This window comes from Megalopta genalis, chromosome 2 (genome assembly GCF_051020955.1).
Source record: "Megalopta genalis isolate 19385.01 chromosome 2, iyMegGena1_principal, whole genome shotgun sequence".
Classification (NCBI taxonomy): Eukaryota; Metazoa; Arthropoda; class Insecta; order Hymenoptera; family Halictidae; genus Megalopta; species Megalopta genalis.
This window is the reverse complement of record NC_135014.1, coordinates 32,807,838-32,833,933: the sequence shown is the minus strand read 5'-3', so window position 1 is coordinate 32,833,933 and position 26,096 is coordinate 32,807,838. Positions and strand designations below refer to the sequence as shown.

At 42.2% G+C, this 26,096-nt stretch overlaps 1 protein-coding gene across 4 annotated transcripts; it reads left to right on the top strand.

Annotated features, from left to right (window-relative positions):
* The first annotated feature begins 384 nt into the window (after positions 1 to 384).
* On the top strand, positions 385 to 26,096 carry Axn (protein axin). 4 transcript variants are annotated; one of them, XM_033478875.2, is made up of 8 exons: positions 400 to 1,026; positions 20,167 to 20,322; positions 20,532 to 21,336; positions 21,708 to 21,872; positions 22,428 to 23,107; positions 23,184 to 23,491; positions 23,594 to 23,892; positions 23,966 to 26,096. In XM_033478875.2, exons 2-8 carry the CDS (start codon positions 20,256 to 20,258, stop codon positions 24,090 to 24,092), a joined length of 2,451 nt encoding a protein of 816 aa, XP_033334766.1. In that variant the 5' UTR covers positions 400 to 1,026; positions 20,167 to 20,255; the 3' UTR covers positions 24,093 to 26,096. The 4 variants fall into 4 exon arrangements, with proteins under 4 accessions (XP_033334769.1, XP_033334766.1, XP_033334768.1 ...); XM_033478877.2 differs by lacking the exon at positions 400 to 1,026 and adding an exon at positions 11,099 to 12,456; XM_033478876.2 differs by lacking the exon at positions 400 to 1,026 and adding an exon at positions 18,641 to 18,809.

The following is a 26,096-nucleotide window of genomic DNA, read 5'->3' as shown; positions in this document are numbered from 1 at the left end:
ATATAACAAATAATTTCTAAATAGATGAGAGAAATATAAATTTTTCCATAAATTCTATATAATATCAATTTGAATGTTACTGGCGATATATTTAATTCTTTCGAATTTCCATTAAACGAACAAAAGCAAACTACACCGAGTCTAACCATTTTCCACCGGAAACTGTATTTTCCGAAAAAATGTTCCAGCCACAAAGGTGCTAAATCAATTAGATACGTGACTGGCAACGGCCCGTCGCGTTCATATAGGCGGGCGTCGGTGTTTGTGCGTCTGTGGGCGCGCACTTCTCGGTAGTAACATTAATTAGTAATGTCGTGGGAAAGAAAACAAAATGAATTAAGATTATCCGGGGAAATCGTGAGGCGCGAGTCGAGGCCGGGTCGCCGGGCCGATGATCGGTGCCGAGGGATCGATTGTTCCGTGGAAGTTCGTCGAAAAGAAAATTCCAGGAGATGAATGAATGACGGCACGTCAGCTAGATACAGGACTGCTCGCGGCAAGGGCATAGGCCATGCGGCCCGTTGATTGGCCGGCCTTTGAAGGAGCGGGTTTGTGCAGGGTCCGCGAGAGTGCGCGTCCCGCGCGCGCACTCGTGTTAGATCTCGATGGCGACCAAGATGTGCCTGAGAGACGAGCCGCGAAATGCCTAGTTCCATCGTGTCCGATTTCCCGTGACTCCATCGTCGTTTCTGTTTATTCGATGCGGCCGGGAAACACTTTGCATGCCTTCCGCGTGTCGAGCCGGCTTCGTTACCCAGCAGGATTCGCACGGTGTCTATTATTCTCCGCGAGTGTGGTGCGTGTGTGCGTTGTGTCGAAGTGTCGAGAGTTCACGCCGAATCATCGTCGTCGCTAGGAGAGAGCGAGAAAGTAAGGACGAGAAAGAGAGCTACGATGTGTCTGCGTTTCGGCTCGTACCATTTCTCGATCAAGAGTTGACATTTTCGAGCATGGAACGTCGGTCTCGCCGGACAAACGCGTCGTCACCACGGCATTAGCAAATACAGGCTCCGTTGGACATACCGAGTAAGTCCGTTTACCGTCTTTTCTCTTTTCAGAGTGCCGATTCCTTTCTTAAAATCTGTTTGTCTTTTTCGTTACCCAAGTCCCGTCTCTCTCTCTCTCTCCGTCGAACCTCCTCTCCAGCTCTGGTCTTCTGTCTACTTCTCTTTCTCTATCCTACTCCCTTTCCCCTCTGTCTCTCTCTCTCTCTCTCTCTCTCTCTCTAGCTTGGTTTCTCTGTCTCTCTCTCTCCCACTCCCTCTCTTTCTGTGTTCCTTCTCTACACCGCCTTTATTTCGTCTTCCCTCCTTATTCTCTTGCTCGTCCTCAGCCGCCTTCTGTACCTTTTCCTTACCAGACCATCGCTCCTTCCTGTCGAAGCACCGCGCGGCTACCGGACTCGAAAGCATCCACCACCAAACTGACGGTGTTTTGCCTAGCACATCAAGGATACCTACCTCGGGAAAACGTAACCGACGTCGTTCTCCTAACGAGCGTTTTACCGAAAAGCCTCTGCTCCGAAATACTCTACGATTGTTTACACCTCTCTCGCGCATTCGTTTTTATTTATTTCCCGTCTCTCTGGTCAGTTTTCCGTCCCTTCCCCTCTCTTACACCGATTTTTATTTCCTTCTGCTTCCTCCTCGCTTCCTTTCGTTTGCTACCCGTCCCTTTCTTGCCCGTAACACCGTGCACTTGTGCGTCTCTGTCTCTCTTTCCTCTCCTCCACCTTTTTCTTTCGCAGAGGATCAACTCTCTCTCTCTCTATCCCTCCGTCCATCTTTCCTACCCGGTCCCTCTCTTTTGCTCTCGGCTTCCAGCCACGAGAGCTTTGCGCGTCTCGGGGAAACGTGTATTCACGAATTGTGTGCTCTCTTTCTTGACGTGCCCACCGCCGAACGCAGCGGTGCGTTTTCTTCTCGAGTCGTTCCAACCAGCTTTTCTGCCAGTCGCAGTTTCGTTTTCTCGTGGCCTACCTTCTCCCTCTTTCTCTCCCTCTTTTTTTTCCCTTGCCCGTGCTCCATTCGGTTTTTTTTCTTAAATTTCTTTTTATTTACTTCCCCCTTTTTTTTGCTCCTCCTTCCTGCCGTCGAGCCATCTCGATCGTTCCGGTTCCACGTCCTCCGTCCGTAGTTTTCCTCCATTTTTATCCCGCCGTACACTTCTGCGTCGCTACATGTGCTCTATCTTCATCAAAACAATATACATGTTACGCTACCTACTCTAGGTCTACGCTCCCGTCAATCGAATATCAATTAGCAGTTTTATAAATTATTCAGCAAACCCCAATACGGCCGTCGAGACGACGTGGATCCCTCCAGTTTATATCATGCTTTGCCTCCGTAATTGACGATTCACGATAAATCCTACGAATAATTAAGACAGCATTACTCATTGGACCCTTAGGGGCGGAAGAGAACGCTGTTTATGCAAATGTCACGGTGTATGCACGGATGAATGTAATCTTGAGAGCAAGCGCTTTTCTTCATATTAGTATTATTGTTGAGTAACGATCCTAACCTCGTCGGACAATCAAACGCGATTAAAATAATTGCCGGGAGATGTTATCCCCTCCCCCACCCATCCCCCTCCACCGTGCTAGTTAAACTGTAATAATTACTACTCCACGTAAATAAGCATGCTAAAACATTATTCAGGACACTTCGAATACAATTATATTACCTATAAATAACCGGCGAGTGATTTCATACCGGTCGTCCCTTCGAAATAATGAACTCGAACAGAGAACGGCTTTGATCCGAACCGGAAGAGGAAACCGGCCCGTAATCCGTCTGGTTGCATAAACAAATACAGTTGAATTTCCAAAAACTGGAACTACCTGTTTCCCACATCGGTAATGATTATAAAAAGCTCGGACCAGTTCGGCAGGAACGTATTTTAGTTTCAAATATTCGAGAGTTTCGAGTGCGTGTGAGCAGTTTTGCTAATTAATGCCGAGCCGCTAGACAGGTAATAAGGCAGGGAGGGGGAGGGGGTGGTGGTGGTGGTACGACGGGGGAAAAAAATAATATCAGAGCAGGTTTATTCGGTGCTGCGTTTCGATCGTACGTCGCAATGCGTCTCGTTTGAGATGGTAATGGATGTTAATAACCACCAGCGGTGCAGGGTAGCCTCATAGGTGGTAAACGCGGTGGGGTACACATTCGGGGGTGAGTGTCTGGTTGCGTGCACAATCTTGGCAGAGCGAATGGACGCCGGTGGTAGTTGATAGAAGTGGAGGTGGTGACGAGATGACGGCGCGAGGGTTCAAGTAGAAAGGGAATAGAGTTCAGAGAAGCGGTCGCTTTGATGTAGACACGCTCCACACTCCTTCACGCCAATAAACCTTTACGGTGAAGGTTTCTTCAAGCTTTCTTAATATTGTCATCTTCGCCTTTGGTCTTCCCTGTACAATGGAACATCGGTTACTCGAAACGTTTCTGACTGACGCCCCCCTTCCTTCAATACCCACCCCCACCCCCACCCCGTCTTTTTTTTTCTAAAGTTTGCTGCCTCGTCGAGGGTTCCGGCGCAAAAATGGCTTTTAGGGGTGAAACCAACCCTCAAAGGACAGCAGCCGCCCGCCGCCTAGTATCTTGACTGCTATATGGAGTAGAAAAAAATCGTTCGAATCATTTCACGCGTTGTTAGGGATCATCGAGCTGATTGTCAAACACCCCTTTGTTTGCGGTTCAAGCAGCTGTGACTTGAACCAACCACGGGGTGCTGTAACGGGCCCGATTCACGTTCGATGTTACCGAGCATTTTCGTTGTTTCCGAGTATCATTAGCCGGTGACTCGTCAAACGTAGAAACGACTAATTTTCTATGACAAGTTCCGCTACAACTGCGCGTGCAGATGAAAGCAGAAGCGGTCCGAGCTTTCGGTTAATTGTCCCTAATGAGCGTCCTCGAGCAACAACCCTTCCTCTTCCGCAATTATCGGCAATAAAGCGACAGCTTCTGCCCAGTCACTTTCGTCGTGCAGGAGGGAGGCGGAAGGGTCGCGCGAAAATAAAAGTTAAGAATAACAGAAGATGAAGGAGAAGCCGCGCGCGCGGCTCGACTCGGCTCGGCTCGGCTCGGCGCGGCGCGGCGACGGGACATTGGCGGACGAGAGCTTTATAAAGTCAAAGAACATCGATTTAGAGATTCTTGTGAGAGGACTCTTTGATATCAAAATGAGAGAACGTGAAGTCCCCCCTGTGCTTTAACCACATCGAGCACGTGGTATCAAACGACACGATCACAAATGGTCCCGCCCACTCTTCCGATCTTCGGCCCCGCCGCCTAGGGGATTCCCACAAACGTGTGCGCCGCGACAACAGAGGGTGGCTCATACGTTGCTCCCTTTTATACAAGGTGGTTCACTTAACCCTATGACCTGAAATAACTCTTTAAATCCGCCGATCATAATTTCTGACAAGTGTCGTCGCGCGCACAGGCATCAAAGAACAATCGATTCGAACCGATAGCGATGTTCTTTTATAACGTTGCCTCTACGTACAATGGAAGCTCTCTATAATCTGCCGCACATGCATGTATAGTTCCGATTCCTTTGATCTATTATAAATTGTTCGAGTAGTTTGCTCTTTTATTTGCACGAAGCGGTTCGCAACGCGGTCAAAGCGCGACGCTTCGGATCGTGTGTTACGAACTTCAAGGTCGGTCACAGGAAAAACCGCGCCCGACATTTTTAACAAAAGATTATTTAATCACAGCCAAGGGTATCGTGTGTTCTCGATGCGCGCCGTTCGTTAACGTATAATTACTCACGACAAACATATAATTGCCGTTCAATTGTTGGTAACAATCGCGATACGTGTACGCTTGAAATTATCGTGCCGAATATTGATTTATGTCTCGACACGAGTTTCTCGGCATACATATTTCGCGCAATCGTTGATATATCGATGTCGTCGTTCGTTTCGGCCGCGCAATATTCTCCGCGATATAATAATATATTCCGAATAATATATTCCGCGATATTCTCGAGAATACAGAAAAATGATGACTCGACCGTGTCGGTGTACGTGCGTTACAACATCGGGTATATTACATCGATGGAAAATTGATCATGAATAGTGGAGAACAACGCGAGAAAGCAACTGGCGCCAGATGCGATGCATGTATACCCGGCATAAGTCCTGTCAGCGTTCACTCTACTTTTTCTACGGTATACTTTCCCAGGTATACTCCGCGAAAGAGATACGTTATTTCGCGAAATGATAGGTTCATCCTACGAAAGCGACGTGTCCGCGTAGTAATTTCCGCGAAACCGATCGGCTTGGTGTGCGGGGCACGTGTTGAATCGTGTCTCGCATACCTCTAGCAAACGCTTAAACAGGGTAAAACGAGGAAATCAACGCGGAAACTGTTATGATAAGAAGAAAGAATGCTCGCGGGGGCGGACGGCGAGCTGCGGCGGTTGCGTGCACGCGGGGGTGGGAGGGGGCAAGCGGCAAAGATAAGTGAAAGAAGATAAAGAGGGCGCCGAAATGGTACCGCGTTTGATCCATCATCTTCGTGTCTGTGTGCAATAATTGTCTCTATTGTCTGTAGCACTGTTCTCACTGTTTGCTCCCCACCATTCTTCTGTTCCCGTTCCGCCACCGCCGGCACCACCGCCACCTCCATCACCACCCTTTTGTCATCCAGTTTCCCGGTGTCGTTGCGTCGCTCGGCTCAATTTGTGTGTCAGTCCCTCTTGTGCGACTGAGAGGCCACCTGGTATATATCACTGTGTAGTACATCACTGTGTGTGTGTGTGCCGCGCGCACGCCTCGGATACTCCAAAACCGAATATATCTACATGCAATTATACGTACGACGCGAGACGTCGATGAACCGGAACATTTTTAAGGAACAGACGGTCGGATTCGTCGGCACACGTTTTGCACGGATGCCAGACAGCGAGCTAGATTTTACCCCGGCAACCCTCTTGCAACCGTTTTGACCTAAAAGAAATCCCCCGTGTTTCATTCTATTCCTTTTGTTGCAAAAATATATGGAATTGAATTTTGCATTTATATACAGGGTTCCCCGGAAAGAATCATCCGATTTCAGAAATTTATATTTTAAAAAATTACACACAGAAAATTAGGATTCAAACACGAATATAACGGGGAAAATGTGCGAGTTTTTGTTTACAAGTGTTCAATATGACTTCCTTTCGTTACACGTATGATATCATTGCGATATGAAAGTTCTTGCCAAACACGGTGTAATGTATCTCTGGTAATTGTTCGTACAGCATCACAAATGCGTTTTTTTTCAGTTCATTTACACTTGTAGGTAAAGGTGGTACAAAGACAAGATCCATCACAAATCCCCAAAGGAAGAAGTCGCATGGGATTAGGTCGGGTGATCTCGGAGGCCAACTGTGTAGAACCATATTATCGGATGAACTGCGACCAATCTAACGGTTTGGTAGTTCCGTGTTAAGAAAATCCCGAACCTCCAAGTGCCAATGGGGTAAAAAGTAAAACTCGCACATTTTCCCGTTATATTCGTGTTTGAATTATAATTTTCTGTGTGTAATTTTTTAAAATATAAATTTCTGAAATCGGATGATTCTTTCCGGGGAACCCTGTATGTTGCGACGGTCACCGTAACTTAAACTTCCACGAAACCACCTGAGATCTGTGATTCTTCGTTCTCAGCTGTAGAGAAACGCACAAATTGATTTCGTTGTTTTCGTTTGCGTGCCTGTACAAGGGTTGGTCAAGATAGCCGGAACCATCTCGGATACTAAAATTCTTTATTAGTGCACGACAGCTTCGGTGTACAACACCTTCGGGACGGGCTTTGACAGCTCGAACCGTGGCTGGAGATAAGGAAAGTCGTAAATTAAACTTTAAGAATCGGCATCGATTGATGTCGCGGCGCTTGTTTTGATGTCTTCAGCGCCCGGGCATGGCCTCGACGCGCGGCGGCTTTGATGCCGTCACGCCTGACATTTTTATTACCATTTTGAATCTACCAAGGGATCCGAAAGAATACCCCCGCCCAGGAGGTGTTAATAGTCCTTTAAAAATTAAAGATTACCAGCGACGGACTTCTTAATAAAAATCCCCAATAGCAATGGCAATTTCATAAACCAACAACTAACTTCTCTCGAAGAACCCTCCCAAACAATTTCTCTCTCTCTTTCAACCCCCTTACGTTCGAACATAATACCATTAGCATCAGAATCAGCTTCGTATAGAAAATTCGGAACTGAACCATTGGCTCCACTAACAGCGATGGCGTAAAGTCCTTTAGGGCTCGCTTAACTTTCCATTCTCTGTGGACTCGGGGACGAATTATTAGTTAATACCACCGGGTCTAATAAGTGGAATCGATCAATCCTCGAGGTTCGAGGATATTTCTCGAGGAATTAGAACAGATCCGAGGGACGAATGAAGCCGTCAAAGACGCCCGTCCCCCGAGGATAGAAGGGAAAGTCGAAGAAGGCGAAAATCGTCGCCGTGATCGAGGTAGAAAGGAACCGGGTGCAGTTAAGTCTAGTTACGCGCATAAGGAAAGGGTTTAGGGTGGGGTTGAACAGAGGGGGAGTATGTCTGTATTGTCGCGAATGAGACGAAGGGGGGAAGAGAAGAAAGCGAAAAAGATAAACAGAGTCCATTAGGCCGTGCATGCGACGGGCAAAGAGCGCAGACAATGAGGGTCAAAGGCGCCACTTCTCTTGCCACGTTTTTAGCTGGGCGATCTTCATTCTTTGAGGACTTTGTTCCGCTGCCGTGGACCCACGGGAAATTCTCTCTGTCCGAAGAGGCCGATCAAACAGTCATGAGTATTACCTTCGGGAACCTCTGCCGCCGCGCGTATCGTCTTTATCCTCTTACCGGGAACGATACCGGCGCGCAAACGTTTTGCATAATCGCCGATTCCAATCACGGTAACTGATTTTTCGTGCGGGCAGGGTTCGATTAACCTTCTGGCTTCGTGCGTGCATCCTCCTCGCGATCGCATCCTAGAACGGACAGCGGAAAACGCGGCGGCCAGGATCATGCAAATCCATTCGAGGACGCGCGCCGCGTTCACGGTTCTTGATTGAATCGTGCCGAAGTATGCGAAACCGAAACAGGACGTCGTTCCATCGTAATTAACATCGTCGGCATTCCTAAACACTTGCTGATTAAAAAAAAAGGAAAAAGCGTCCCAAAGCCACTAGACGACAGCTTACAATATCAGCGGAGCTTTGAAACAAAGAGATGCGGCACAAAACGGAATAGACAATGGACCGTGTCTGTGTCCTAACGTTTGATGCGCTGTAGTTTTGGAAACAGGACAAGTGCCCTGTTTCGTTGTCGGTGTATGTGCTTATAATTTTCAATTCAGCATCCAATTGAAATTGTTTCGTTCCACACGGTGCACACATTATTAACGAATTTCTCGAGGCTTACAGCCTCTCTCTCTCTCTCTGAATCAGGCCTTAAAAATAGATTGAAAGCCTCCGCGCCGATGCCAATCCGAGGTGCAAAGCGTCCATTAGTAATTAATGTTTCCGCGGCGTTATTACACATCGATAATGAGCGGAGATTGTACACGCGGTCTCTCTCAACGTGTCCCCGGGCACAAGGAAGTAAGTTTCCTTCGGGACTTTTGCGCCTGGCTCACAAATTACCGCAATTACTGTACCTTAGAAAAACTGGCCGAACGGTAACAGTTTCTTTGTCGGTGCGGCCGGTCGCAAAGAAGTTCGCGCGAGAGCCGTGCACGGGTGTCGCGCGCGCGCGCGCGCGCACCGAAAAACCGACTTTTGCAGAAAGAACGGTTATTGAAATATTCCGGTCGTTTTGTAATCGAAAAAGTTCGGGGCCAAAAAAAATCATTTGCAAGCAGGTCGAATGCACGCAGAGCCGGCTGCGTGGAGAGCTATGCGCGAGAGCTGGGAGGAGCGGAGCGGTGGTTTAAATGCTCGGCGCGCTCGCATGGGCACATTAAATAAAATATCAGCCTTAAGGATATTTTCCAAGAATTTTTGCTCGAGAATCGCTCGCTCGCGCGCGAAAAAAAAGAGAGAGAGAGAGAGGGAGAGAGCGAGCGAGCGCGGATACGTAAGGGGCATATTCGATAAGAAAAGGCAATACAAGAAACTATGACCGGGGTCTGGTTGAATTGACGACTCGCGCGCGGCATGCTCGAGCGAATCGAATCGCGCTCTCCGGCACGGTTCTATCCCTCGGGCTTGTACAACGATCCCGTTAACGAACGACGCCATTAAGGGCGCATTAACATATAATTTTCCGCGAGAAATTATAGGCGACTCGGCTGAGTTGGCTCGCACGGTGTTTATTATACACATCCAAGAGCAACAGAGTGCCCGGCGTGCACACCGCCGATCGAAACAGGACTGAGAGCCAAGGTGAGAGAGAAGAGAGATTTTAACTGACGCGATGTGTTAGTGCATTCATGCGAATCCATATTGAGAGGCCAGAGAAACATGCATACATGTGTGTGGGATCGCGTGCGGCGGCAAGATCAAACGGAGATTCTCCTTCTCTTATACCCTCTCATCGTAATTCTCCCTCTTCCTCCCCCCTCTTCCACGGCCGACGTCTGTCCCGCTCTTTATCCCCGACTCTCTCGCTCCACCGTCACGCTCTCCTCTCTCTCTCTCGCTCTCTCTCCTCTCTCTCACCACCGCTCGTTTTTCCCTTTTTGCGTAGTCGCATCTCTCTCGTGCACGTCTGGCGCAAGTGGCACCGATGCATTGCTATATAGTTTCTCGCTTCTGCTCGCAAACGGTCTTTTCGTAACTTGTCTTTCTCTGCAGACCGTTCCTCGCCACTTTCCTTCCACTTTTCATAATTTCCTGTTCCGTTTCGCGGCCCCCCGTGCCCCCCTTTTCTCTCGTTATTATCATAATAATTTAATTTCCATCGACTTCTCGTCCGTCCGCGAACCGAAACTCACGTTTAGCGCCGGCCTAATGGGATTAGCGGGCTTCGGATACGTGTCCAGCTTGGATTTCTCGTTTTTCTTTTTTTTCGAGCGGAAATGTTGCTGGGAATCTGGAACTCCAGGAGCATTCGGTCATTTTCTAGATGCAGTTTTACGATGATGACCGTGTCACGAAAGCATCGTAAACGTAATTGTTGCCAATTGTTTTCTATCCGGAGCGAAACGCCATGACGGATTCGCTGCTAAGATGGCTGGGTTGTCGGTAGCTTGTAATTTACCTGAAGGCAAATGGTCGTTTGGCAACGACTTCAATCGGGTTTCATTGAACATGGAATTAAAGAGATCGTCTGGATACGACATGGGCTGATGATAGACGGATATTTTCCTTATTCTTTAATCTTCCTTATCGCGGCACTTTATGCGTTTAGGCGAACACTTAATTCAGTTTTTTCCACGGTTTCTGATCCTTCGTTTCACTGATTCGAGGAAGATAAAGGCAAGCGTAAACGCACTCGAACTGTTACGATTCGCGCGAATCACTAAATACAATAAACGTTACTGCAATTGTAATATTCATGCATGAAAACCTCGAGCAATCTGTAATCGTGTTCAAGAACTTCTTGGTAAAAGAAAAAACAAATCTCGTACACATGTTAAAGACTCGCCGTACACGAAGCACCAAGACGACGAGAGATTCGTAAAAGTTTGAAAGCTTAAAAATCCGTTGAAAATGTCACGGTTCCGGGGACTTATTTCTACTTGGCTGGAGCTGCCTGTTCAATTTTTTAGCGACTGGAAATTGTTTATCCCGGCAGCTAAGGCAAACAACTTGTTCAAATTTATGAAAATCCCCATGTTTCCGTAAGAGTTTTAAAGTATGGATAGGTATATATACATATACACATGTATAGCTCAGAATTTGCCCTTATACCTGGACCCTACCACTTTTTTGTCCCGCCGTCCACCATGGCCAAGAAGCGGAAAAGGAAGGGGAGTGTACGAGAGAAAGAGAGAAAGAGGGAGGGAGGCAGTTGTGGCCGTAAGGGAGGTGTGGCAGAGTAAGGAAGAAAAGAAGAAGAAGAAGGACGGTGCAGGAGAGAGGAGGAAAAAGCGAGGGAGAGAGATAATACTCGCTCTCCCTTGGCTCTACGGTCACTGTGTAGTTTCAGTCTTACCGTGTACGTTGTATGGGGCACAGGTCTTCCTCGGCATCCTTTGTCGTATTCACATTCAACCGGAGCCGTTCCTTCAGCCCTTGTTTTTCTGCTCGTTTCGCTGATTCGGTATACACCGACGAAAAAGATTTCACAGAATAAAGTTTCGAGTGGCAGTCTTATTCGCGGAGGAACGCGTTCGCTTCTCGAATTTTTCATTGAATTTCAATCGGAGTACGCGATCGACGTGCTGACATTTTCTTCGGTCGCTGAAAGGCTAAACAGATCCCATATAAACCAGAAGACTCGAATCAATTTACTCGAGCAGACGACGATTTTGTTACACCACCGTAATATCTTCAACCAACGGAAACACCACGTTTCGGTGCATCGAAATTAGGTACCAAATTTTTCCCGGTAGCCGCATGGAGATAATCAAAGGACATTAAGCGCGGGGGGGGGGGGATAGTTGGCAACGCGACCTGTGATGACGAAGCTCCCGGTGTCAATCATGAAAGTAATGAAAGTGTTCGAATGAAAATGTTCTTGATATGTGTTCAGAGAGTTTCAACGAATCCTTTTTGCAACTTGAATATCGTATTTTTCCGATAACTCATGAAATTAAAACCGACGGACCGTATAAGATTAATCGAAACTCCTGCACGAATCTGCCATGGACGTAGCCCGTTGGTATCGGATATCACCGAATCAGCTTATAGAATAAGCTTTAAGGATAATTAAGCATTGTTGCCGCAGTGAAAAAAAGACTGTTCGTCTGCTCTGTGAAAATACACCGGATCGGCGAGAATTATCACCGTATAAATTCAGCATGGCAAATGATCCCGAGGAAATGTTTCGTGTTCTGTTTTACCCAACTGATGAAATGCGTGACCGCAAACAAAACGAAGAAGAAGACAGAAATGCATTGAGGCGAACCAGCAGAAGCATGCAGGCTGCTCGACAACTCGGATGTTTTTATCTGGAAAACCTTATTCCCGAGATTTCCTGCGGACACTGCAACCACCTAAAAACTATAGTTCCTGTGCGATTGATACAATCCTTTCGCGTGTGAGCTACAATTGTGATTTATCTTGCTTCCGCTACCAGATGTCGTTTGCGACGAACGGAATTCTGGATCCCGTTTCCGCCGACTTAAATGTGATTTTTAAACGAACCTTACGTAGAAACAATGCATCGAGATGCTCGAATGATGGCGTAGTATCAAATCATTCAATTTTACATACGAAATAGCCGTATGCGATCTGTGAACATTTAAAAGCGACTCGTAAACAAATCTTCGCCTTGGAGGCATGTAAACTATATTCTTAAACGAAGCACGAATATGAAGTCGTTCCAACGAAGACAGCCCATCATACCATTACAGGATCAAGGTATTAATTTCAAAAATGATTTCAGTTCACTGTTTACGCTTCCATTATCCTTTATACTTTTGTTTTTCCGTTATTTCACTGCCGTGATACAAGGGTCACTTATTATCTTGACTAGCGTGGTATTGGCGCCCACGTTTAAATTTAAATTTGAAAATCCTGTTAGCCGATACTCGAAAATTAGTAACTAATTTTCCACGCAGGGAATACCAAGTACGATTTTTCTTTGAAAATTCAAATTCTTTTCGTTTGGAACCGAAAATTGGGACGAAAATCACATCGAATAAATTGAAGCATACGCATAATCCGGCGAGATGAATGAAGGTCAATCGGAATTAAGAAGAGAAAGGCGGGGCGACGAAGAATCTTGACACGTCAGTGAACATTCTCCTAAGTCGATGGTCGAGAGTCGGCGGTCGACGGTCGCGGCGGTCGTGACGGTCGACGACCGACGGTCGGTGTAGCTGCCGGCCGAGCGGTCCCTTAGAAGTTTCTTTGAAAGATTCGCAGCTCGCGAGGCATAATACCACTACATAAAGTCATCTGGCGATAACGGTGACACGCCTTTGACCGTTTCCGCTCGGTCTTTCACCAACAAATCCTTGTCGGTACTTCAAAAGACTTTAGAAGCCGGTGTTTATGGCCTGATCGGGATCATTTCCGTTTCGACCCGATAACGCTCCCCTTATTATTTAATTGATAACCTTCGTTGTCGTAATGGACGTTCGATATCGATAAAACTTCCCTCGGCGCCTTTGAAAGGAAATACCCTTTGGAAACGTTATTAATATTGCATGGTCTGCCCGGGAGTTTACCGAGCGATCTGAAGCTTACACGCGCCTGCTATATTTTAACCCTTATTTTAAGGGGAGTAAGTGCCTCGAGACTAGAAAGGGTAGATCAATGGTCTCCTCGTGTCATTGTCAAGAACCTCTCGTGCCCGATGCGGTTGATAAGAAAAGTTCTCTTCTTGTCGGATGTTGATTACTAGTTACAAACACGTATACACAGGGTCGATAGATGGAAAAAAGAAGTAGTCACGCAATTGTCTTCTCAACTTACCGCAAAATATTCTTCTACAGTTTTTTGTTTCTTTTTTTTTTCGTTTACGGTTGTACGAGAATTGACATGAAACACGACATTATCGTATCTTTACGACACTTCCTTTGAAGATAATTAATTCACAATCCTATTTAATATATACGCTTACATAAAAAAACATCACAGATCCAGAAACGTAGCAGGGCTTCTGAAGGAAGTTTTATTTAGTCGTAATGACGACCTCCCAAATTAATTTCAGATTTCCTTTAACTCGCGAAGCAAAAAGTTAACGAATCCACGCAAGGGTTTAGAGTGGCAACGCAGGAACTCTCTCTCCGCTCGACATGCCATGTACCGCACTTGTTATCTATTACAAAAAATTCTGCTAATGATTTTGGAGCTTAAAGGAATATAAGTTACAGTGTCCCTCTTCCTCGTCGTACAATGTCGTAATATGAAACTCATTTAATTGAATTTCGATCGTTAAAGTACGCGCGCGCGCGCGATACAGTATTCTTGAAATACAATGGATTAACTGCATCTGTGTCATACTAAAAATAATGAATGCCAAACGTTTTGCAGAATTATGTATATGTAACTTAAAAATGATTGAAAAAACTTCAAACTTTCCCCGATTCGTTTCTGATGTACTCCGTTTATTCGACTCCAGTATTCCCGGAAGACTTTTCCTTAAAATTCTCCCAAACGGAGAGCAGAAATCTCTGCGGTCGTGTTAACGAAAAGTTTTGTAACTGTCTGCTACGTGGCGAAAAACAGAGCAAGAAAGATAGAAATGCAGAGAGAGAGAGAGAGAGAAGGGGGGGAAGTCGGTAAGAGGAACGAACGGAAAATCGAGAAAGATAAAAAATTCGAATTATGCTCTGTAAAGCCATGTGGAAATTTAAATGGTCGCCGTAAGAAAAGCATATAGGAGTCGTCTGAGACAGAGTTCCTCGGTTGGGCGCGTAAAAGAGATTTTACCGAAGCTGCGCGACCCGAAGGTGGAAGAAGGAAAAAAGGAGGTGACGCATGAGGAGGAGGATGACTGGGTGGGTTGGTAGGAAACTTACAGGTACCAGGAGGGAAGGGAGAAAGCTGAAAGGGTTAGCTGAATGGGCGCCATGTGTGCTTTTCTCGTTTGAGGAGCTTCGGATTGCCTAGTGCCGTACCTAGATTTTTCTGTACTGCCGACCTCCGACGAATGATCACAATTAACCGGATATCTCATGAAACACCTGGGGCCTCTCTGAATGCACGTAATCTGGACTATACGTCGAAACAACGAATTCCACTTAAAAGGAAGAAAGCAATTCGACGATATTTATCATGGATCCGTGTACAACCGTCACGGTTTTATCCCGTTACCGTTACCGACGGAGCAGGAACAATCTCGCCGAAGATACGGCAGAACAATGAGGGTACAGAGAACCGTACAAATTTCAAACAGCGCCAGGATCCGCTGGTAGCGGGGCGGATCGAAAAGGAACGCCGATGGAAATGAAACAAAGAAACCGGAAAGACAACCGAAAGATATCGGCGACTCTTCTTCGCCTCCTCTTCCTCCGCTATGTTTCTCTTTTCTTCGTACTCTGTTTTTCGGACAATTCCAAGTAGCAAGCCGCGATTGCCGACACGGCAATCTAAGATGTGAAAAAGATGGAGGGAAAGGCGGAGAAAGAAAGAGAGAGAGAGAGTGAGAGGAGGGGGAAGTGAGGTAAAAAGAAGGAGACGTCGAAGAAACGGAGAAGAAATAGAAAGAAACCGAGAGTGAGTAAGTAAGTAAAGTAAGAGGGTAAAATAAAAGAGGAATCGGAGAGCCCTTTGGACGCAGACCATGGAGGGGAGGGGGGGGAAGGGTCAAATAAGGTGGACCGCTGTCGGAGTCGAAGCGGGAGGCCGCTCAAAGTGGACAGAAAGAACGAAAGAGAGACAAAAGAGAAAAGAAAACAGAGAAGAGCGAATGCGAAGCAAACCGTGCGCGCGAGACAGAGAGAGAGAGGGATAAGGGAGGGGGAGAGAGAGAGAAGGAAACAGAGACGGGTGGAAAGAAAGCCACGAACGGGACGGCACAGGTAAAGGCAAGAAGGAGGACGAGGAAGGCGATGAAGGAGAGAAGAAGGCAAAAAGGGAGATGGAAGACACAGACCTCGCCGGCTGGTGGCTGGCGGCTGGCGGCACCGCTTGATGTACGTCGGGTCCGTAATTACAGGTTTTCGGAACGCCTCGCTCGGCGAAGCACGCTCTTTGAAAGCTGGGGCCCTTCCCTCGCCTCGTCATCTAACTGGTGACTCCGAAATACTTGTCATTTCTTCGATCGCTTTTTCTCGACAAGGAAAAATATCGCCTACCTTCAGAAAATGTTAATGCATTCGGAGGAATGCACACAATGGGAAGCACCTTTTTCTTCGTGACCTTTTCGTCGCCTTCGCGGGGTTCGTTCTCTCTCGGTTTCAGTACTAAAAACCAATCTTTTTAAAATCTTGTCGATCCACAGTATTACTTTTTTATACGGGCGATTTCATTTCCGAGCCGAAACGACCGTTATCGAAACGATGAAACAGGTTCCTATTTTGCTGGTCAATAAAGCGACGGTTCGAGACACCCGGTAGATGAAAGTTAAAAGTTTGAAGCATTTATGCGTCTCGGTAAAATACGTAGAAGAGTACCATGCAGCACATTCGGATTTCATACGAGCGTATCCAATTTCGATTACTCGTAATTGAAGGAATTTGTAATGGATAGCTTGATTAATGTTGAATATGTTATATTCGATCGTATCTTATCGATTAGTGAAATTATTTGTACAGATTATTTCCTGTTCTCTGTGCTCATCGTATTTCTGGTAATATATGCAAAAGCCTCCGCACACCGTGAAAATCACGCGGTATTCTGCATTTTAATATTGTGTTCCCACATTTGTCAGAAAACCGAAAAATGTTTTCAGGCGACTGGAGATAATGCTAGTAGGATGCGAGATTTAAATTCCGTACGGTTTGATACATTTTTACACGGTTGGAAAAATTTCAATATCTTGGGACCTCCTTGTATGGATTCTGAGTATTTCACTCGTCGATATCAAACAGCTTGGTATGCGGGGTAACGCCGATCCTAGCATTTACCGACCAAGCGAAAGGGGAATATAGCGTGTCGCTCGGAGATGAATTTTGTACGTATCCTGTCCAGATGGCTTTTCCACACTCTGGGGTTAGCTCTGGGATACTTTCACCTTCTAGGAATTCGATTAGGATTCACGAAATGTCACGAGCTTTGGATCACACACAACTATAGCAGAATATACATATTTCGCTCATTATTTAAATCATAAAAGTTTGAATGAAAAGAACGAAAAGTTTGAAGTCTATTGTATGAGAAGAAATGTGTATGTAATTCCGAACGTAACGAGGGAGGATAATCTCGAGTGAACATTATGAGGATCAAAATATTCAAATCCGTTCAAATAATGATACACAATAGCTCGAATACTTCATCGGTATTGAAAAATCAGAGGAGTACATTCAAAAAATGTATGATCTCATTCATGCGAGAAGACATAAGTCGTTATTCGAAATTGAAATTGATCGAAGGTTTCCGCACCGCATATAAAAATCTTCATGTTATGTGCAACAGCCCTAATAGTTCTTGACGCGACGCATTTCTTTCGACATATAATTATATCTCACGGTACCGTGCTTCGAATAATTATAACGACGGACATCATTAAGCAAGTAGAAAATGAAGAAGACATTAGAGAACCGTGCAAGGTGCCTGTTGAAATGATTATTCTCGCACTTTCGTCGTTATTAAAATTGAAGATTCTAATGAAGTATGCTACATTGAATAGCGGATCACCCTCGGATCCCTATCAGAAACGCTCGGTTAATGATTAAGGCTGAAGTGCAACTGATTTAAGAGGTAGAATAGTTCCCAAGTTCATCACATCAGATTCCGTCGTATTGATAATAAATTCTCACCCCAAATTGAACGATTTTAAAATCATGCAATCATTACTGTAATGACAATATTAATTTCTTCCATAGCTGTTATGATACCCTGAAATGATTTTATGAAGTAATAGAAGAAGAAACATGAGTCCGAAAAAATTCATTTAATGGAATAGAATTATAAAAATTTGTAGATAAAGTTACCATTCTTTATTCCGTTAGATAAAATGCAATATTAAGAATCGTGTAAAAAGAATATAAATTAATAAATTTTATAATTTGTTTTCAGTTCAGACGCGGTTTTACAGAAAGAATAACATTTTTACGTGGTAGTTTAATAATTTTTAATGTATAGCTAGAAATGTCCTGAAGTTCGAAACACAGTGTAACTAGTGCCATCTATTAGAAAAGACGGAACAAAAATGGTAAATAAAGTTGTTTCTTTTTTTTGTAAACTTGTTACACGCTGTTACAGGTGGTTACAACTACGTGCCCATGTATTATATTATGTTAATGTTCATTAAATTATGACTTAAACTTCTCTCTACATAAGATTTTCATTACATTTAACATTTTTTAGTTAAATAAATCATCATGCCTTTTTCAAATGAAAAGATTGAAAATTCTGTCAGTTTTGTGTAAAAACTTTTGATTATTGCATATGCATAATTTTTATTAAGAAATATTTTATATTTAAGAAATTAGAAATCAACTATTTTCATTCATATCTTTGACTGTCTTAAAGGAGCCTCTTTGAAACTTTTGTGAACATAGCCATTTTTTAATAATCGCAAATTAATTTAGATATATTATTAAAATACATTTTTTAATTTTCATAGACTGTTTTGTAGATATTGAAATACTATTTTTACAATGACAGTCATTATGAACAGACAGTATTATTAAAACAGGTATAAGTTGTCATTTCAAAAAAGTAGTAATATTGTGATTAAGTTATTGTTATTAATTTATATTGTTTAGAATAAATCAGTACAAAGATATGATTGTTAAAAGGTATATACATTTTCACATTTATGGGAAATAAATGTGGTATTGTATTTCATCGTAGCAATGTACAATTATTTATAGAGTAAAGATATCAGAACTGAACGCTTCGCATTCTGACAAGATCAGACATTGTATCCCTACTCCACCCTTCCTGTACCAATGTGGCGTCGGTCCTGGTCAGGACGCAGCCTTAGCTCAGTTTGCCTGGAGACGCGTAGACAGTGGTATCGCATGTTCATTCTGTTCTTTAACAATGGAAGTTAAACACTGCCAGTGATTGAGGTCGATAAAGTTGTAGAGATCATAATAGGTTTTACTCGGCTAGATAGATTTCAAGGTCAGGTATAGAAAACTCCTAGCAAAATGGTATGTATATATTCCTTTTCATCCCTTAATACAGGGAAATGTGCACTCAAGTGAGATGATTCATTATGACAGCTTTTCATTTCATATTTTCTCTCTCGAGCAGGTAGAGATCAGATTTCTATGGTTGTCTGAAGCTTTTATATACCGTAAACGTACTTATATATTACGATATCAATGTTCGTATGTGTATGTCTGTGTTGTATGCCTTTCAGTTTTGTCTGTTGAATTCTTTATCTTCTTTTTATGTAGATGCGTACTCCTTTAGTTTGAAAATGTTTTGCATATGTTTCACCTATATAAATGCTACATCTATATAGATTTATGTCTTCTTTTATTAGTAAATCCATTCCAATCTTGAGAGTTTGTCTTTTTAGTGGAAATTCAAATCAATAGTTCAAAATAATTGAACACAGATTGAATAAGTAAATTATTACAATATTTAGAATGATATGGTTTGTTATTATTTTCACACAACATTAATGTGCTCCAATCATTTCAATGCTAAATTATACAATTACGTACATTATTAATGTTATGCTAAAGTAAGAGGTTCATGCAGCAATATTATGATTTGCTTCTACCTAAAAAAAAGGATATAGCACAAAAATGCTGGCATCCTTATGAAATCATATTTCTATAGCCTGTCATAACAATGGGCTGAACCTCTGGGAATATAATAGCCTTTTCTTTGTATAGGATACCTTACCCTATAGATCTATTAATATCTAGCCATCCTGTCAAAATAAAATTTTACTCTGCAGTGAGTTTTATTCTACGGCCAAGCCCTGTTTGGGGTTGACTGTAGTGTTCAATAGATTGCGTTATAATTTTTGTCGATCAATACCACACAAATGTTCTGCGCGGACCAATAGGGATATATAGAGAGGCATCTTTCAATGCGCAGACTGCCAGGAGCTACCCTACAGTTTTTCTGTCAGGCTCCGCCCTTAAAGTTCTTCGGGATAGGAAAACCATCCTTAGGTGCCTAATTGGTATATGACTCACCACAGGGCTCGATCGATCCAGCATCCCTAGGCTTCGGTCTATTGTTCAATACCCCTGAATTCAAAATATAGCTCTTCTATAGCATATTACGTCCTGAACTATATAGAAATTGATGTTAACTATATAAAACTAGAAATTTAAAAAATTTATATAATTTAGATTGACATAAAAATTATTCATAATATTTTTTATTTTCTACATGGGGGTAAGATGGTTATATATTAACAAACTAGTTTTGTTATATTTGCTTCATAAGATGATGTATGTATGTTTAATATTTATCCATGATTTATTTATTACTTTTATTTGTGAAAAAGATATTTATGCAAAATATTCTTTCTGTTTATTCTAGGTTTGGATTAACCATGTCCACTAAGAGGCGTCGTGGGCCTAAATTAAACATAGAACGTAAAATAATACACGAAGGCCATAATAGATAGGATGAGTGGATCTCGACAGAACGAAGCACGTTGCTTCAATGAAAACTCTCCACGGCCACCAGTGCCTGGTAAGTTTTTGCATGCCCTGAAAATGTTACATTTGTATCGTAGTATTATATTATTTGTACTATGAAAAAGTACATCTGTATACATAAATAATTTCTGTTACTTTCATTATATTTTCCTGCTCTTGTCATACATGTCAAATGTATAGGTTAACTTTACATGATTATAATTAGCAACACCAAGATAAAATTATCTCAAATTTTAATTATAGGAGAGGAAACGGGAAACTACGTCAGCAGGTTCCGTCCACAGAGTCCAACTCTGACCCCTAGGCGCTCTTCTCTTGCAACTCCAACAGCTTCAGGTTGCGATGCTTCGGCACCTTTGGGATTTGAACCGGAAGGTTGCTGTAGTACGACAACTATGGAAAGTGATTCACCGCCTGCTTGTTTGCAGTGGGCCAGGAACCTGCATTCCCTGCTGCAGGATCCAGTGGGCTTGGAATTGTTCAGGAAATATCTGGATCAAGAAGGCAGACCACATGCAAATCCTCTTAACTTCTGGTTTGCGTGTGAAGGTCTCAAGGAACAAGATGACCCTGAAAGGATAAATCAATTGGTTAAACTTATCTACAGAAAGTTCTTCCTTAAATCGCAGTTAGCTATACCAGAAGATGTACGAAAGGAGGCTAATCGTCGAGTTAAGGAAGGACGGGCGGACGAGAAGGTGTTCGATGCTGTACAGTTGGAAGTCGAACGCCTCATTAATGAGACTACATATCCAAACTTTCTTCGGTCTGATATGTATCTTCAATATGTACAGTCCTACCAGAATCCAGATTCTGGTGGATGTCCTAGTTCAGGATCGAGTCGAGAGATGTCTGTTTCTTGTGGGCCAAGCTTATTGCCCACTGTCCACGAAGACAGTGAATTTGTTAGTTCCGTACATAGCTCACATTCAGCTAGTGAAACGCCTGGGGAATTGAGGGGTGAGCTGAGATTGACCAAAGATATGCTTATGGCTACTCAACAAACTAGGGCGATGGATCTTCGACCAAAGCCAGAAGCATATGCTGGGTAATATATATATATACATATTTTTTAATAAATGTGTTTTTTCATTTAAAACATTCATTACCTAGAATGCTTCCAAGTTAGATTTGCATTAAACGCTTTATTTAGCTCGTATTACTTTTAAGCTTGATGTGTGAATTTTTTTGGTAACGTTTTGCAGTGTATAATGTTTTTGTACACATCCACTTATAATATTGAAAAAATCTTTAATGCAATTGAAACGTGTGAATCATATTGTGATATACAAAAAATATTGTACATTATATGAGTGTTTTAATTTCCTATTATATTTTAAATTTACGATATATCTGTCAGAACGTTTTCCAATCTTTTGTTTTTTCCTTTTGGTTTGACATTTTGCGTGGTGCTCGTAGCATTTACTTGCAACATGGAGCTAGTCCATATCATATGCTCGTACCCAGACTGCACGCACAATATTCCTCATACAATCCAGTATCCAGACAGGATTCAGAACTTCAAAGCTTGAGCAGTGATGCACGAACAGAATCAGACAATATGTCCCTCACCGATTCGTCAGTGTAAGTTTTTTTATTTTATGTAATATACAAAGAATGAATTTTCATTTGTCATTAGTACTTATCTTTAAACATTGGAAACGTTTGCCTAATTATTCTACGAGTTCTTATTGAAATGCTATTATAAGTTAAATCCCTCTATTCTGTTAATATTTGTGTATTGGTTCACCGGTAGGAAAAATTCTGTAATATAGAGAACACATTGAAAAATAAATATTCTGCACTGGTTATAATCTTTTCCTTTTAACTTTCTAAAAATTAAAATTCAATTGTCATGTGAACTTAATGAAATTTGCTACCCCATCTATATTGTTGTATAAAGTACTAAATATTATTATATGTCACATAAATGTACATAACTTTTCTACTGCGTGAGAATCTCTTTGATAAATGATAATTAACAATTTTATGCTTAAATATGTATTCACCTCCATTCTAAATTTTACTTCTATTTCAGTGCACATAGTTTGCTTGAGATACTAACTTAGGGTAAAAGATTTGATCTTCTAAAAATGATCTAATTATTAATAATAATTTGTTTATGTTTCTTTTTTACAGTGATGGAATGTCAATGGGTAAACAACGAAGTAAAAAACAGTATATAAGACAGTGTAGAGCTATGAAAGATTCAGCTAGTTTAAATCGTGATCCAATGGCGCATCATACAATCATCCCCCGTACGCAGCGGGTGCCACGTGATCTAATGCATCCATTGAAACCGGAAGAATTTGCTCAAGTGCTTATTGAGAAGTTAGAGAATGTCAAACGCGAAAGAGAATCTCAGGAAAAGCTTGATAGGCATTTGCAAGAGGGCGAAACGATTAACAAGGACGTTGCTTTGGAGATGCCAAGCGGAGCTCCGAAAGCACTAGCTGACGCACTGAGGGAAAAATTGTTGATAGAGGAAGATAACGATCAAGCAATTCTGGACCAACATGTGTCACGAGTTTGGTCGGACCTAACGCCTTCTCGATCGCCTGGACTCTCATCACCAAGACTGCATTCGCCTGAAAGAAGACGTTCTACGCACAATTATCCACGTTCGTACAAACAGAGAAAAGAGAAGGATGTGTTCTCTACGTTTTCAGCAGATAGTGGTAATATTCACGATTTCCAAGAAGGCAGCGATCTTGTCGGAGCTGGCTCCATGAGTTCATTAGGATCTCACTTGCCTAAATCTAAATCCGTGCCATCTGATTATGCCGATTCCCTCCATAAGCAAGACCTTTATCTTCAAGGTACATTTAAAATTCGATCATTTTAATAAATTATTAACGACAAGGCACTGTTCTATCATTATTCATTTCTGTACAGGTCATGACCAGAGATTCCGAAGGTCGGACATGACTAGGAGATCAGCCACAAAGAAGTCTATGACGGAATTAACAGATAGTGGTGTAAGCGTTGTAAGCGATGCGCCACCATCGACGATTAGTAAAGATATTCGTCTTTTGTCATGGCTTAAAGAAACTGATAAGAAAGATATCAAGCACAGCCGTCATGGGAAGAAGTATGGATCTCGTAGTGGCTCTTTGGAAAGAACGAATAGGGAAACGTGGGGAGTTCCTGCCCAACCTTTTGTTGCCGACCCAGGAATGCCACCATTACCACAACCTCATACAGTAAATGCTATTTCGTTGTTAAAAATTGCTTGAAAAACGTTCAAAATTATTATTATTATTATTATTATCATCTACTATACAAATTCCTTATTTTATCAATAGGCAACCCAATTAGAAGAAGCAAGAAGAAGATTAATCGAGGAAGATAGGGCACGTTCAAGTTGCAAACAACGCCATTCTAATATTTCTAAGCAATCGTCGTATGAGCCTACAATGCAGAGTCAATCTTATGTTCAATCAAACCAATCAACGTTAAGGAAAACGAAGCAAGATATCGGAGATTTTACCACCGTTGTGTTCAGTTTCTGTGACGAACAGTTTCCTTATAGGACTAAAATTCCTGGTCATAATGTCACTTTAAAGCAGTTTAAAGAATACCTTCCTAAGAAAGGCAGCTATCGGTGGGTACAACCAAATATCACTTTACATATTACAATGTAAACGTTTGCTTGCAATTGTTATAATTCTTTTTAGATATTTCTTTAAAACTGAGTGCGAGGATTTGGATACGAAGGTTATTCAAGAAGAAATAACTGACGATTCTGAAGTTTTACCGTTATGGGAGGGTAAAGTTATGGCGCAAGTCAAGGCGCTCGAGTGATAGACTGAAACAAGGATATTCTCAATAACGAACGTGCTAACTTCGATAAAGTGCCGCAACTAATTTTATTTAAGAGGACCAGCATTCTAGAAGAAGAAACCTAATAAAGGCGATACTCGGTATTAGTATATTGAAGTTGCTAAAGCGGTTTCTTCCGCTTCGGTTGACCGAGCGCAAGTGTTTTTAAAATTGACAAAACAAAACGAAAACCTGTTAACCGAGCAAAACCATTATATGTTTATTAAGTAAAAAAAAGACGAAAAACAAAACCTTATTTAGATGACTACAGATTTTGTTGGATATCGATCCTTGACTAATACTTGATTTTTACAGAATTTGTATCTTCTTCGAAATGTACTTTTTAATTCCTATCAAAATGGTACCCTCGACGATAATATTTTGTATCGTATTTGTTTCTTCCCGATTATCGAGAAAAGGCATATGGTGTTGCTGTATTGTACATAATTTTACTTATGATTTTTATGAAAAAGCGTTCCTTTCTGTGGCGAAGGTTTTGCAAGCAAAAAATACAAACTAAAGAAATCAAAAAGAAATGTACGTGATTCTAGTTTGATCGGTTCTACACGAAACTGGGCAAGTTGCAGTAACGCGATGAGTTTACCAAATTTTCAACAAGAGCAACTTATTCATTTTCGGTAGCAGATAATTCGTGAAAACTGAATACCATCGTGATCGCAAATTTGGTTATCCACCGATATCAGTTCGGACAGATCGCATCGACGCCGGGAAACAACATTGTATATTGATTGAATGAATAATTTCTTCCTCTTAAAGACTTCCCATAGTTTTCCAAACGACTGTACAAAGGCCCGCGTAGTTCATCGCCTTAGTAAGGTCTGTATAGGCCTTAGATATACATAGGAAAGAACATTATTACAAATTAGTTTGTAAGATGGTATATTACGTGCATTATGAAATACACATGCTCTGTTTTAATGTACGTAATATATCGCCCCCATTCGAAATACTGTGAAAAAAAAAAATATTAAGAATACAAATCATGTTTTGTCGTACCACCATTATCACCCATTTGACATTGTAAAATAAGCTCCTGCATCGCATAACACAACACATACATGGGAAATAGAAGCGCGACACATTAAAAAAAAGAAGGAAATTGGCATTTTTCGGGGGGAGGGATGGGGATGGGGAAACGGGAGGAGAAAACACGAAGTACTTTGGTGGAAATGGAAAATAAAAAAAGGAATCGTTAGTGTCTAGACCGTAACACAATGTTTTATCAGGTGCGAAAAATTGTGCCTTTTTAGTGCAGTAAGATCGAAGTAAGCCTAAGAAAAAAAAAGGTTAAGAGATACTTATAAATTGGAGACCAGCGGGTCTAATATCGAGAGGATAAATTTGATACACCGAGCGTTTTGTATATATTTTTTTCCAAACTTCATCGTAGTCTTTGCAAGCTTAATCATTAGCATCGTTAACGCTAAAAGAAACAATTATCAGCATCGTTACTTTGACAACACTGTATTTTTTTCGTATTGAATTCTCAACGACGATATACATCCGTTCCGTTTCACTGTTTCGACTTCAAAATGATTCTTGCGACGAAAAAATTGATTACGTGCGTATGTATTCAAAAAAAAAAATGGAGAAACGGAAGGAAAAGTTTAAAAATCGAACGTGTGATTGAAATCTTCTCGAATGGCCTTCGCATACTGGTTCGATTCTTATAGTCGTAGGCGCTCGGCTTCCTAAAACTGATTTTTGAATTTTTAACAGACACCGGGAGACGGAGAGAAAAAAAAGAACGAAAAGAAATGTAGTATCTACATGAAATGAATTCAATGACGCCGAGGCTGGAGGCGATGCACCGTGGCTGATAACAGTTTATTGTATGTAATTGATTATCTTTAATTATTACCACGAATGATAAAGTGTTCCTGTACCTAATTAATTAATAATGATTATTATTGTATATCAAAAGTATTGAGAATAATAATGCCATTTTCACTGGATTATATGAAA

Bases quoted from the DNA above. Each gene is read 5' to 3' on its own strand.
- Axn (XM_033478875.2), top strand. From the start codon at position 20,256: ATGAGTGGATCTCGACAGAACGAAGCACGTTGCTTCAATGAAAACTCT. The intron at 23,108-23,183 runs GTACATTTAAAA...ATTTCTGTACAG, and splicing joins GCAAGACCTTTATCTTCAAG to GTCATGACCAGAGATTCCGA. The intron at 23,893-23,965 runs GTGGGTACAACC...AATTCTTTTTAG, and splicing joins CCTAAGAAAGGCAGCTATCG to ATATTTCTTTAAAACTGAGT.